This window comes from Pollachius pollachius (assembly GCF_949987615.1).
Source record: "Pollachius pollachius genome assembly, chromosome: 3".
NCBI classification, from domain to species: Eukaryota; Metazoa; Chordata; class Actinopteri; order Gadiformes; family Gadidae; genus Pollachius; species Pollachius pollachius.
In genome coordinates, this window is record NC_136936.1 from 42,755,504 (window position 1) to 42,769,014 (window position 13,511).

Below are 13,511 nucleotides of genomic sequence, written 5' to 3' on the forward strand. Positions count from 1 at the left end.
CAGGAGTGAGTACAGCAGCTGTGTCACTGCAGTCCCCTCCAACATCTCCCCCCTCCTCCTGCTCACAATCACACACACACTCTCTCCCGCCTCAACCCCCTCGCCGGTTGAAAACTAGGTCACTCCCTCCATCCATTCATCTCTCAATCCGCTACTCAGTCCCACTACCCTTCCTCCATCCACTCAGTTGTCCAGAGACAGAGGTTGGTGATTGAGTTTAACCAGCTCAGTTCTTAGTCGTCTTCTCTAAGCCTCTTCAGTCGAAGCCACATAGCGGCTGCTAGCAGCTGCGGGCTCCTCCCCCCCCCCCCCCCCCCGCCAACACACAGTTTCTCTCTCTGACTTTAGGCCTGCAGCCTCCGGGCTTCACGCAAAGCCGCCTCGGCAGCCATTTTGACACCTCACACCTCCAGTTAGCTTTGCTAGCTAGAATGCCATTGCCTACTTGTATGCAAAATGCAACCGAACCGGTTTTGGTTACGGTGTTCCATGATGTGTGTTTGCCTCTTTCCCCAGGACCCGGGCCCCATGCCCCCCTCTCCCATCCTGGGGCAGAAGCCGCTGCAGCTGCTGGAGATCAAAGCCAGGGGGCGCTTCGGCTGTGTGTGGAAGGCCCAGCTGCTGAACGAACACGTGGCCGTCAAAATATTCCCCATTCAGGTGTGTGTGTGTGCGTGTGCGTGCGTGCGTGCGTGTGGCGGGGGTAGATGGAAAACGCAGAGGGCATCAGCCTTAAAGCTCCAAGCCTTAATCCCTTCCCAGGTTGACCTGGGCCCCTTAGCTCAGGCCGATCACCACCCACTAAGCCGCTGGTGGCCTGGATTGACCACCAAGCGAGAGCACGCGCTGACATGGCCCAATGTGGCTGTGCTGTGTCAACCCAGCGGAGGAATTGTGGGCCAGTTTTTCCCCTCCTCGCCAGGGTGGTATTTTTGTTTTTGTTTTTGTCAACGTCACTGTAAGGCTTTGACGAGTCGAGTCACGCAAATGATGGTGTCTTCATCCCCAAAGCTAGATTCGAATGGGACACTGTTATCTGTGCCACCACACTGGAGTCGACCATTCAGTCGATTGGTGCTAAGATGTCTCAAGTTGGCCAATAACAAGAAAATAACAGAAGCATTATTCTTTTGGCTCCCAACCTTTGACTTTAGGTTGACCACTAAATTGTCAAAGAGTGCCAGTGACCCCTTTATACACAGTTATTACGGGTGATGGCCGGTGAAAAAACAGTGGAAAGAAAAGTCAGTTATTTTGCTGATGCTCTCAGTGGGTTTATTTAGCAAACAGAACTTAAAAGAAAGCAAAGAATGCAAAACGGGATGGAATGCACAAAGCCACATAAAAAAATAATTCAATTTTTTGATAATCAAGTCTATTTCAAGAATAATTCGCTCATGCTGACTGCATTATACTATGGACTTGCGTAAGAGTGGTATGATATTGAAAAACAGCCAGTGTGGTTGTTGCTGTTGTTATGACAATGTAAACTGAAAACTACTGTTTGGATTGCAAATAAACAGGAGAAATATGAAATGCATTCTGTGGTATAATATATACTGAATGATGGCCCAATCTTTGCTTGAGATATGCAGGGACCTAAAATGACCGGTATAATAATACTCATAGCGGTCCTATAAAATATGAATGTATTTTTACTGTTTTAAATCATTCATGCTCTCTCTCTCTCTTTGGGTCCCCAGGACAAGCAGTCCTGGCAGAACGAGTATGAGATCTACACACTCAGCGGCATGAGACATGACAACCTCCTCCATTTCCTCGGCGCCGAGAAGAGAGGCACCAACATGGACATCGAGCTGTGGCTCATCACCGCCTACCACGAGAAGGTAGCGCTCCCCCTGCTGGTCACACCGCAGCGCTACAGCGCAAACAAACAAAACAAAAACAGTGTTCGTCCATGGTCTGGGTTACATTGCACCCATTGCGTGAATGGTTTGTTAAAGTGTAATTTATCACAAAACAAGTGTTGGGACAGCCTAGCTGTGCAGTTAATCATCCTCCAATCTTCTTTGATTGTACATTGCCAGCAGGATCGACAGGACTAACACCCAAGTCATAGATAGATAGATAGATAGATAGATATTCGTTTTGATGTACATCCTTTGGAAACGTTGGTGCATAGGGATCATAATTGATGATGATTCTGCTTAGCGTTTGCAAGTTCAAACCGTGTTTAGGTTGGCTTTCTATCATCATTTGAATAATAATTTAATGTGCCTGTAGCTATGTGAACTTAATGCCAAGATAAAGCTGGATGGATGTCACATGCCTTGAATTGTTACTCAAAGACTAGATGAGCTCAGCCAAGGCCATACTCAATCAGTTACACAGGACTTGAATGCCAGATTGTGTCAGCGATTTGGAATGCAGTATTAATTGCAGCTTCTTTAGTGTTAGTAAGCATACCTCACAATTATAGACTTGTTTAAGTGTCTTTCTAGATGCCCAAGACGGAATGCTATAATTTATGAAGGAAAAGAACATCTTCATCAGCGCCAAGTGACACACTAGTGCAGTTTCCCAGCAAGCTAGCTTCTGCGGTATAAAGGCCAACCGTGTGCTTGACCTTCCGAACGGTCACGCATCGTCTTGGCTCTGCACAGTATTGCTCTTCACTAACCTAGGGCATGTGTATTGTCCCCTTTGACTTCAGGGCTCTCTGACGGACTACCTGAAGGCCAACGTGGTGTCGTGGACCGAGCTGTGTCACATAGCCCAGACCCTGGCTCGCGGCCTGGCATACCTCCACGAGGACATCCCCGGCCTCAAGGACGGCCACAAACCCGCCATTGCCCACAGGTAGCTAATGTTAATGTCAAAACCGGGCTACATCACTCAACCCACCACACCTTAAACTATACTTTATAGTTTTTCGTTTTTCCTGACTGTGTCTTGTGTTTTTGCGTTTCTTTACAGGGACATCAAAAGTAAGAACATCCTGTTGAAGTCTAACCTGAGCGCCTGCGTGGCTGACTTTGGCCTGGCCCTGAGGTTCGAATCGGGCAAGTCTGTCAGCGACACGCATGGACAGGTGAGCTGGCCGGCCCCCAGTTTGCGCCCCCATTCTGAGGGACAAGCTCAGCAATGTGTTAAGGGGAGGTTAAAAGGGAACTTGTCAGCATAGTTTATGTATTCGCATTCTTGCTTTTTTAAATAGTATCTCAAACTTGGGGAAATATAATTGAAAGCAAATATAGTTTTTTTCCATGATGTCATGCAGTGGGGACGTCACAGCTACAATTCCATACGTTATCTGGACGCTTCTTATCACGTAGTTAATTAGAAACATGGTAAAAGTCGTCACAGGGTTTTGCTCATGATAACAGGTGAACTTTGTTTTGCAAGCTAACTAGGTGATAATGTGGATGTGTGTGTGGGGTTGTAAAATTCTTATCTCTATAGCTCACCGATTGGTTATGCAATCATGCTTATCGGCACACTGTGTGTCAGTGGGACAAAAAACTAACTTTGGCCGTCATCGGTATCCTAGCCTCAAACTGCATTGACGTTAAAGTGTCCACTAGCATATATTATGTTAAATTACTTATGGATGTGGTTTAATCATAGTGTGTAGGACCGGTCTGTAGGCTTTTGGTCAATTTATTAGAGGAAACGCAAGATGCTAGTATTTTTGTATTTCTATAAAATACTACTTGCGTGCCGTACCAATGGACTATTATGTTGGGCAAGTTATTGAGCCAATTAGTGTGTACACCTGGCTAAAATGCTAGGTGGCGTCGGTGTCAACAAAACACACGGTACGTATTAAAAAAAGACCAAAAGGTTCTGCATCTTGAGAAGTTTCCGGCTGTTAACAGACAACTTGACTTGGCGTTTGGTTGCAGGTGGGCACCAGGAGGTACATGGCCCCCGAGGTGCTGGAAGGGGCCATCAACATCCAGCGGGACGCCTTCCTCAGGATAGACATGTACGCCCTGGGCCTGGTCCTCTGGGAGCTGGCCGCACGCTGCAAGGCCGCCGACGGTAAGCACTGCCGCCGAGCACGGTCAGGGAATAGTGGTTCCCTTCATGTCATGTTCATTTCATTCTGTCGTCAGCTACTTTATCATTATTAGTCGACTGTTGTGGGTTGCTGGGGCACGTTACTTCCGCCCCCTTGGGGAGGACGAAAGTACCTATCTAATGTTATCTAATGTCACAGAGAGGCTTCTGCACGAAGAGAGGACATCAGAGGTGTTACGACCAATTAAATGCACGGAGAAATGGCAGTATCTACAACACCGGTGTATTGTTTTATGTGTTTTCAATGTAACACCTGCACTGTACACGTTGACTTCAACGCGCCTCAAGCAGGTGCTGCTGTGACCCTGGGCCAGCCGGGTCACGACCTCGTCCCTCCCGGGGCACCAGGGCCATCCCAATTGATCCTGCTCTGTCTGCTAGCTATAGAGTAGTATTGAGCAGGGAACTTTGTGCCTGAAGCACATCGTACAAGACAAACATATATATATATACACACACACTCACTCACTCACTCACTCACTCACTCACTCACTCACTCACTCACTCACTCCCTCACTCACTCACTCACTCACTCACTCACTCACTCACTCACTCACTCACTCACACTCACTCTCACACACACTCACACTTTCTCACACACACACACACACACTCACACTTTCTCACACACAGACACACACTCACACTTTCTCACACACAGACACACACTCACACACTCTCTCACACACACACACACACACACACACTCACACTCTCTCACACACAAACATACACACACATGTCCAATCACTGTATTTTTCTTTAACTTCATCCTGATATGAGCCCTATCCGGGAAAGCCCCTCCGCCAATTGTAAAGACATTTTAGGTCATGCGAGACACTCCTGCAAGATCTGATTCTCAACTTTTAGTCAATGAAAAATATTGTTGGCAAAACTAAAAACAATTCCAACCCCTAAAAACATAACATAATAATAGTTTACAATAATAACAATAGTTATGCATTTCATAACCTGACATGCACAGCAAAAGTGATATTTTTCACGTGATGTGATCTTCACAAACTGTATCAATCATCCAAGTTGTGTTTGATCGCATAAAACCACCATAAATGGATAATCCAGTGTCTGGGCACCATTTTGCAATTTTGTTGCCTACAATCAATGTACAGTAGTGTTTCAGAGGAAATAGGTCAATTGTCTTCAATCAGAACACACGTTCTTCGTCGCCATCTGGTGGCCGTATGGTGCACTTGAGATTGTTTTGCTTGGTGTCGTACAATTATATTCGCTCTGACCTTTCAATAGAGGGATCGAGTCTCAAAATTGTACATTGGGTTTTCAAGATATTTACCCATTTGTGTTTCATCAAGGTTATATTTTCAAATTTGCATTGGATTGGATTTATTCAGTCAATTGGAGTTTTCCCTTGAACCTACCTCAACTAAAACCTCTCTATCTTTGCTCTACTTCACTTTATTTGCATCAAATATTGACCCAGGGACTCATCAGAAGTTGCGCTATGGCCCTATAATACTATACGGCTACCAACTGCTAATGCACTAGGTGGTAGCAAACCACAGAAATGAAATCCTCCACCTTTGCTGTGTTCTAGCTTTAATCACTCCCACCAAGTAGTATCTACGTAGATCAATGCCCTAGCTAAACAATCTCACTGGCGTTATCTTTCCTTCTGTACCAAGATAACATATAATAGCCCTTGCCGTTTGTGTTTGGAGTAATACTCTATTTACTTTGGGTTTGTTATTTTCAGAAATAGGCCCAGTGATGAAGAGGTTAAACCACTGCTGTACTTCGAAATTCATCATCACCCCTAGAGTGTCACCTATAAATGTAGCCTGTGTTTTTCGTGGCACGCACACAAATGTTCCGGCAGTGTTGTGACCCAGCCGCCTCTGCTCCCCCAGGCCCAGTCGACGAGTACATGCTGCCCTTTGAGGAGGAGGTGGGCCAGCACCCGTCTCTGGAGGACATGCAGGACGTGGTGGTCCACAAGAAGCTGAGGCCCACACTCAGGGAGTGCTGGCAGAAACACAGCGTGAGTACAACCACACTGTGTGTATGTGTGTGTGTTTGTGTGTGTGTGTGTGTGTGTGGGATTTGACGAGGGTTCCTTAACAGGAACTGTGTGTGTTGAGGACCACAGGGCTATGTGGTTGGTTGTTAGAAAAACAGGTCACTGCCGTATTTTCTGGGCCAACAAAGTAGTTTTTTTTAGGTGTAGCATTTTTATTTAGTTTTATTAGTTTTAGTGCTTCCATTGCCATCCACGCCAGCAGGTTGTAGGGTATCATTATTCTTGGGACGGAGCTGAGCGCTAACTAGCTCGCCTCACCCCAGAATAAATCATGTTGGCCACTGAAACAGCACTTCAGTCGATCCCCTTGCCGGGTGTTATTTTATCCTTTTCAGCGTTTGTTTTTTCAGTACCAATTTGCTGCACAAGTAGAAATAAAAAAGGACCGGAAAAAACGCATTGATGTTGTTACAGTAAACTGTAGGTGAACCTGGGTTGGTTCATGCAGCGAAATAAAGCCGCCACTTTAACTGATAACTCGAACTTTGTGGCACCATTAGCACCTACTAATGAGCAGACACTAGGTCTAACTAGTAGTTTGTACAATACCGATAAATCATTCCACGACCGTTATCGGTTTTACTCTGGCTTCTGGGTAAAGATACGGATGGCGACGGCACCGTTGCATTCCGTCAGCTGATGACAGTGATGCACTGACGCGGTCTTTGGGGATCCCTTGGTTTTATGCTGCGCAAATGACCCTCCTCCGACCTCGGACGCGTTTGCACCGGGTGCCCCGGCCGCAGATGGGCTGCGGCTCGTTTTTCCCCTGAGGTCCCGGGGGGCATCTCTCTTTATCCATATGAAGCAAGAATAACAAGCTAATGATCCCCCCCCCTCAGACTGTGGGAACGCTGAACGCGTAAGTTCAGCCGCGCCGCTCGGCTATTCCGCTGACGTCGAGGGCCGTGGCTAGTGCCGCATTACACGGTGTCGATGAGAAAAGAGGCCGCATCCCATAATCCTCCTGGGTATAAAAAGATACCCAAGCAGCATTGATATTTCTTTGGTATATTCTCGGCCTGGCGTTCGATCCCTTCCTCCTCAGCGATGGGGTCGGACGCAGAGCCGTACGCGTCGGGCGTTGGCTGACTGTTGCTCCCTTGCTTGTCCTGCAGGGCCTGGCCATGCTGTGCGAGACCATCGAGGAGTGCTGGGACCACGAGGGGGAGGCGCGGCTGTCGGCCGGCTGCGTGGAGGAGCGCGTGGTGCAGATGCAGCGGCAGGCCAGCGTCACGGCGCCCGAGGAGATCGTCACGGTGGTCACCATGGTGACCAACGTGGACTACCCGCCCAAAGAGTCTAGCCTATGACTAGACTGAGAGAACCCACCCAGGGCCGATTTTAAAGTCAAATCGAAAAACTGACGATCGATCATTCAGGACCCCCCCACCAGACCCCCTCCCCTCCCTGGCTGGCCCATGTGCGACCTCCCCCCCCCCCCCCCCCCCCCCTTCCCCCAGCGAGCCAATGAGCCAATATGAGCCGTGGCACCTGGTGTTTCTTGGATTTCCTTTTTCGGGTTTTTTCTTTTTCTTCTTCATTTTTCGAGCCGCGGGCGTCACCGATTGTACATGGAGTTGTCGTCGTCACGACGCACCAAATGGCGTCGGGGGAGGGGTCTCGCCCTCCTGCCCCCTCGCCGGTGGGAAGGCAGTTGAGGTCCTCTTCCTAAGCGCTTCCTGTTGCGTGTGAGGCTGTCGCGGCCTTGCGGACTAGATGGCGGGGGGCCACATGAACACAGAACTCCCCTTCCACTGAGGTCCCTGCAGACCGGTACTACCCACTGCTTACGATGGACAACGCTGTTTAACAGTTGCCACCCCCGTCCCATACCTCCCCACCCATCCACCCCTTAAGACTGAAAGCTCCTGCAGGAAAAGGTACAAACTCCCAGGCAGATATTGGACTTAATGCTGTCTTTTTCTAAGAAAAAGGTGGGAAGTGCATTACGGACACGATTAATTTGACGTCGGTACGACGCAGGTCGAGGAGGGGGGAAAAAAAAGGGCGACTTGGGTTTTATGACACATTTGCTGGTTGTTTTTTTGTCTGTGTGTTTCTATGAATGACTATGTAATGCCAATAAGAAAACAGCTTCTGAATGTCTGTGTACCGCTGCTGTGTATATATATAATTATATATATAGTATATATACACACACAAACATGTCATACGACACTATAGGTGTATATCTATATCTATAGATATATCTATATCTACATCTATCTCGAACATTGAGAGAGGTGTCAATGAAAAAGTGTGTAATCATGGGTATTTATCCAGACTTTCCCGTGGGAACCTACCTTCAGTTTGTAGTTATCCCCCCTACTCCCCTCATATCTCCCCAGGGATACACCTGTGGGTTCAATTCAAAGGCAGGCAGTAGTCTTCTCTGGTGATCCCCTCAAAAACGACCCTGGAATCTGGCCTCTGCAAAAAGGGCGTTGTCAACGCGATCTTGGCCACTCTTTTTGTTTTTGTTTGTTTTGGGCTGTTCTTTTCCCCTCATCATACGTTCAACCTAAAATTCCGTTTCGCACGATGCTGAGAAAGCCATCTCCCTTCTCACCGGGAAGTGAGAAGGTGCCGATGTGTGTGGCTCTTTTGGACGCCCGAGAGCCGGTCACCGTGACAACTGCCTCCGCCGTAGCTCCTGTAAACAACAACGACAACAGCAGCAGCAGCAACAGCAGCAGCACTTACAACAGCAGCAGCATCGGCTTCAGGTCATCCAGGTGGCACCACCAGACTACTGTTCAACCAAAGAACCATGGGGCAGGGGAGGGGGGCTTTCCTCACCGTTAGACTGGGAGCAGGGTCCGAAGAGACGGCGAAACACCGCCATCCACCACCTCAAAACAGGAGTACTCATGATTTTAAACCTCTCCTCAACCAGGTATACCTCAGTTTGACATTCTACGAAATGAAATGGTCTTTCCTTTCCTCAGGGGGTTGGGGATTGTTATCGTCGAAGAACATTCAGAAACACCTGTTTGCTGAAACAAGATTTTGGAAATGTATGAGGAGAGGAATGGAGAAATGGACAGATGGGAGTGAGGGACGAAGGGAGAGAGGAGATGTATTCAAAGTATGCCAACGACGACACAGAAATAGCCATTCACAGACCAGTGTTTATTTTATTGTTTTGTTAATTTCGTTTCTTTTGCCTTTTTCCTAGTTTGTATATTTCCTTGTTGACCATCCCAGCCAGCCGACCTGTTTTAAATGTGACTCTGGCGGTTGTGGCTGTACCAAAATTGGAAGCCTCTTTATAACTCCATGGAGACGAGAGAAAGAAAATCCCTGAAAATATGAAATATCTTAGAGAAATGGAATAATAATTGTAGGGTTGCGGTTCCATTTCACCATGTAACCAATGCCTTTTTGGGGTATTGTTTATCTTGTTTTGTTCTCTCCTATTCTTCTCTCAATATTGATGCTATATATATGTATATATATACATATATATATAAAAAGGTGTGACTATGATGTCTGTTGTAAAGAAACTCCAGCCCATGCCCTTAGTTAATTGTTCCCACATTTTTATAAACTGAGCTTTCTTCACCCCAACACCCCGGTAACGGTGCCGTCGCTGCTCGGCTGCGCGCCCCCCCCCCCCCCCCGGTCGTCTTTCAAGATGTCTCAGGAAACATCCCATCGTCCGCCCCCGACTCTTCTGATGTTCCCCCGCTCATTCTTGTGCCACATCTGGCTCCCACCGCGGTGTCTGAAGGAGCAGACGTTGCGCAAATGTGTATTAAAAGAAAAAGAGACGAATGGGGGTTCTCAATCCATCCCACCTCTTCCCCCTCTTCCGGTAGGGTGGTCGAGCCTTAGGTCATGGCTCAGGATATGATTTGCTGCTGGAGTCAGGTACCAGATACTTTTTTTTTTTTTTGGTTCGGTCCTTTGTTTCTACCCTTCGCCAACGTTGGCCACTTGGCGTCCTTGTGACCCATGGCCAATGCGTATTTAGATCCGTGCTGATTAATGCTATGGTCGGGATAAAGAACGCCCTGTCTGCCTCTGTCGACCACCATCACATCCACACCTCACATCCACCCCCCCATCGCAAGAAAGCAGAACCGGGATGGCCTGGAAAGGAAAACACCGAGGCGCATTACTTTATGGCTGGATATCGCTGGCTGCTAGGCATGTTAGCCGGAACACGTGAGCAGCTCCCCCCCCCGACGTTGAAAACCTTGGAGATATTCAGGGATCTGACGCTCAAGTTTCCTCCACTGTATGCAATCAAAGGTTGGAGCAAACTAAATCCTACCAACTTTCACGACACTATCGTTTTCTTGTCTTCTTTCTCTCATTTGTATTTTTTCTTTTGGGGTTTTTCTGCGAACTCGTTGACATGTAGACATCCTCTGGTTGTACAGAGCATCAGCTTCATGGATACCTGGACATGAATCAGCAAACGTGCCGGGTTCAGTTATGGCCACCGCAGCACAGAGAAATCCTCATTGTTTAGTGTGTGTGTGTACGTATGTTTCTTTGTTGTTTTTTTTGCTCATTCAAGAGATTCACTACAAGAGGCACCCTGCGACACAAGATTTGCTGAACCTCACAGGGAGCTAGCTTAGCATTTTTGAACTCCCTGTGACCACAACTGCTGGGTGAAATTGTGGGTGAAAAGCCAACAAGTTTGTAAGATCCAGGAAAGAGTTGTATTCTGATTTTTTTTTTTTTTGCAACTGCTGCCATTGTCATATAACTCATGATAATATTGTATTATTCCTAGCACGGATGCAAAAGGTTGACAGTCTGAAGAAAAGGAAAAGTGTTCCGTATTTCACCTCACAACTCACACAAACTGCTGCCACTCCCCAAACCTTCCTCACCCCCCTTTTCCCCCCAATCAGTTCTGTGTAGACGCAAAATCCCACACGTTTTTTCATGTGACCTGGGAGTGTGTGACATGCTTTTTGTGTCAGGGCCTTCACAGTACAACAGTTCAACAAAAAGCCAAACCCCAATCCCTCTTTCTCTCTCCTGACAATATTAGTAAATGACTCGATGGACAATGCACAGTATGTACATATGAATGTTGTGTTAGATTGTGAATTTAGCATGAGGTTCTTTTTTTTATGGTCTCAAGGCAAAAAAATCTTTATAATGTTAATATTAAAGAATTATGTTGTTTATTTTATAAGTCGATGGTATTTTAGAAAAAGGAAAAAAATATATACAAATGTTTTTTTATTAATTTATGTCCAAGACTCAAAACACTAATCTTCCTCTAGGGGGAGCAGTGTGGAACAGGGGTTTCCATATTGTTGGCGTTGATGTTTTGTTGCTCTCCAGAATGGACTCATCTTACCTCATCTATCCCTACTGGTGCTCACCATGCTCGTGGCATCGTAAGCAGATGACGGTGCCACATCAGAAAACAACTCGCGACATCTGACCACCCGTTCTTATTTCATCGTTTTCCTGACACCGCCCTCCACCCCCCTCTCACACAACACTTTTTTTGAGACACTAATTAGGACTTCGCTAAACACAGGGAGTTTATTCAATCGTCTATACATGGCCATGCCCATTGTTAGGAAACATGCCATCTTGTATCTTATTTTTTCTTCATTTTGTTGCAAGTATTAAACAAACTTGTTTCAGGGCTTGGTTGGAAGTGATTGTTGAATATTGTACAGAAGAAAATGTATGCTACCCCCCCATCTCCCTTTCTCCCAAAATAAAGTATAGTGACTGCTCTATGCACTGCCTTTTGGGATTTGTTTTTCAGTGACTCCCCTGCTGTCCCAACACTATTCGCTCACTAGTTTCCTTTGATGCTAAATGTTATAAATTACAAACAAAATATTTAAATTCAATATCAATATATTATTTGGCAAGAGTTTTAAACATTCTTAATTAAGAATATAATTATGTTGACAACATTTGTGAACATAATTATTGAATTCAAACAGACCTATAAACCAGTTTAGTTCATTCAGAAGTTCCCTGGCTTCCAATGATAATCTATTTAATGTTTCTATTTTTTTTTTTTACCAGTTTTTGACTCATAAATTCTCATTTAAAACAAATCCAATATTATAGAAAAAATATCCAAGAAAAAAGGTATCTTGCCATGCATGTTTCTTTTTCCTCACTAGGTGGCAGCATTTGCGCAATCTCGACCTTAATTCATATTAGTTAGCTTTTTATAATTATTAACTTTACTATGAAACCACGAACCTACCGTTGGGAATCAGTGACTGTTTAAAATATTTGGACATGGCAAGGGTCGTCATAACTTGCCACATTAACTGAATGATTAAGTCATTATGCCAATATGACCATTGTTTGAATGGGAAATTCAACAGAGATCAAGATTGAATTCTATAAAATGTCCGTTTTTTGAGACTCTGCCTATTTGATTTACCGTAACTTCAGCACTAGCATCGATGTAGGGGTGCATCTTGCTGCATTTATTTAAAACTATCTGAATTTAATTTCATCGAGGCGGTTTATTCTATTTTTCTATACCATCAGTCTGAGAAATGCCCCATCTCCCTGGGCCTTAAAAGCAGTTATTAGCAAATCAATTTCCGGTTATTGGTTCTTGAATTTCACATTAAAAGTTGGATTAAAAAAAGATTTAAAAGGCTTCTCTGTCGACTTACGTTTCCCCCCGTCCTTCCTCCTTATCTCTTTTGCCATTACTATAATCTGAAAATAAAATAATATAATCATTTGACCACCTCAGGAGGCCTACTACCGTAAGTTATAGTATACATAAGATGCACATTTTTGTAGAGCTTGATAGTTGGGCTCAAAAGAAGCAGGAGCAGTTTCAATGGCAAGCAGGGTCTGGTAGATCATTATTTAGCTCATAAATACTATTTGGTAAATCGGATTTCCATTTATCCATCACCTTCTCACCAGCATCATGGAACTAGTCCTGCTGTCCTACAGAAGATTAAAACTTGGCGTTTCTTTTTAATAAACATTTTTTTCTTGAATATTTCAAATTCCTATATTACTTGCATCGCTAGACTAATTAAGTATTGCTATTTAGAAACATCTGACAACTTCAAAAAGGAGGAGACCAGGAGGCGTCTTTCCAATGACAGGGAACTTCCGAGACTTCTCTCTCTTAACACGTAATATGAGGCTGCATACGTGCTACTAAAACCATTTCATGACAGTGAGTCAGAAACCGCAGTCTCTGCTGCAGACGCTACCGTCGTGTACAGGAGAGCTCCGGTTTGGCAGCATCAGCTCTCACAACAGTTCATTCATTTGCATTAAGCGTAGCTGTTTCCCTGGGCTGCTGAACTTTGAATTAGTGGATTAGAGGTTAATGTATTTCGATTTGGATAAACCTGAATCTGAGCAGCTACAACAGGAAAGGAAGCAAAGACATAACTGTGAACTATAGTTTGTGCTTCTTTGTCAA

The 13,511-nt window shown here is 45.4% G+C and overlaps 1 protein-coding gene across 1 annotated transcript in view; it reads left to right on the forward strand.

The window, feature by feature from the left end:
- acvr2aa (activin A receptor type 2Aa) overlaps positions 1-11,809 on the forward strand; it is a 34,772-nt gene extending 22,963 nt beyond the window's left edge. Inside the window, exons 5-11 of the mRNA XM_079733369.1 lie at positions 517-660; positions 1,704-1,847; positions 2,675-2,820; positions 2,938-3,052; positions 3,867-4,005; positions 5,931-6,061; positions 7,219-11,809. Of these exons, the coding sequence (XP_079589495.1) occupies positions 517-660; positions 1,704-1,847; positions 2,675-2,820; positions 2,938-3,052; positions 3,867-4,005; positions 5,931-6,061; positions 7,219-7,413 (1,014 nt within the window). The 3' untranslated portion in view covers positions 7,414-11,809. The remainder of the gene's footprint in view (positions 1-516; positions 661-1,703; positions 1,848-2,674; positions 2,821-2,937; positions 3,053-3,866; positions 4,006-5,930; positions 6,062-7,218) is intronic.
- The last annotated feature ends 1,702 nt before the right edge of the window (positions 11,810-13,511 follow it).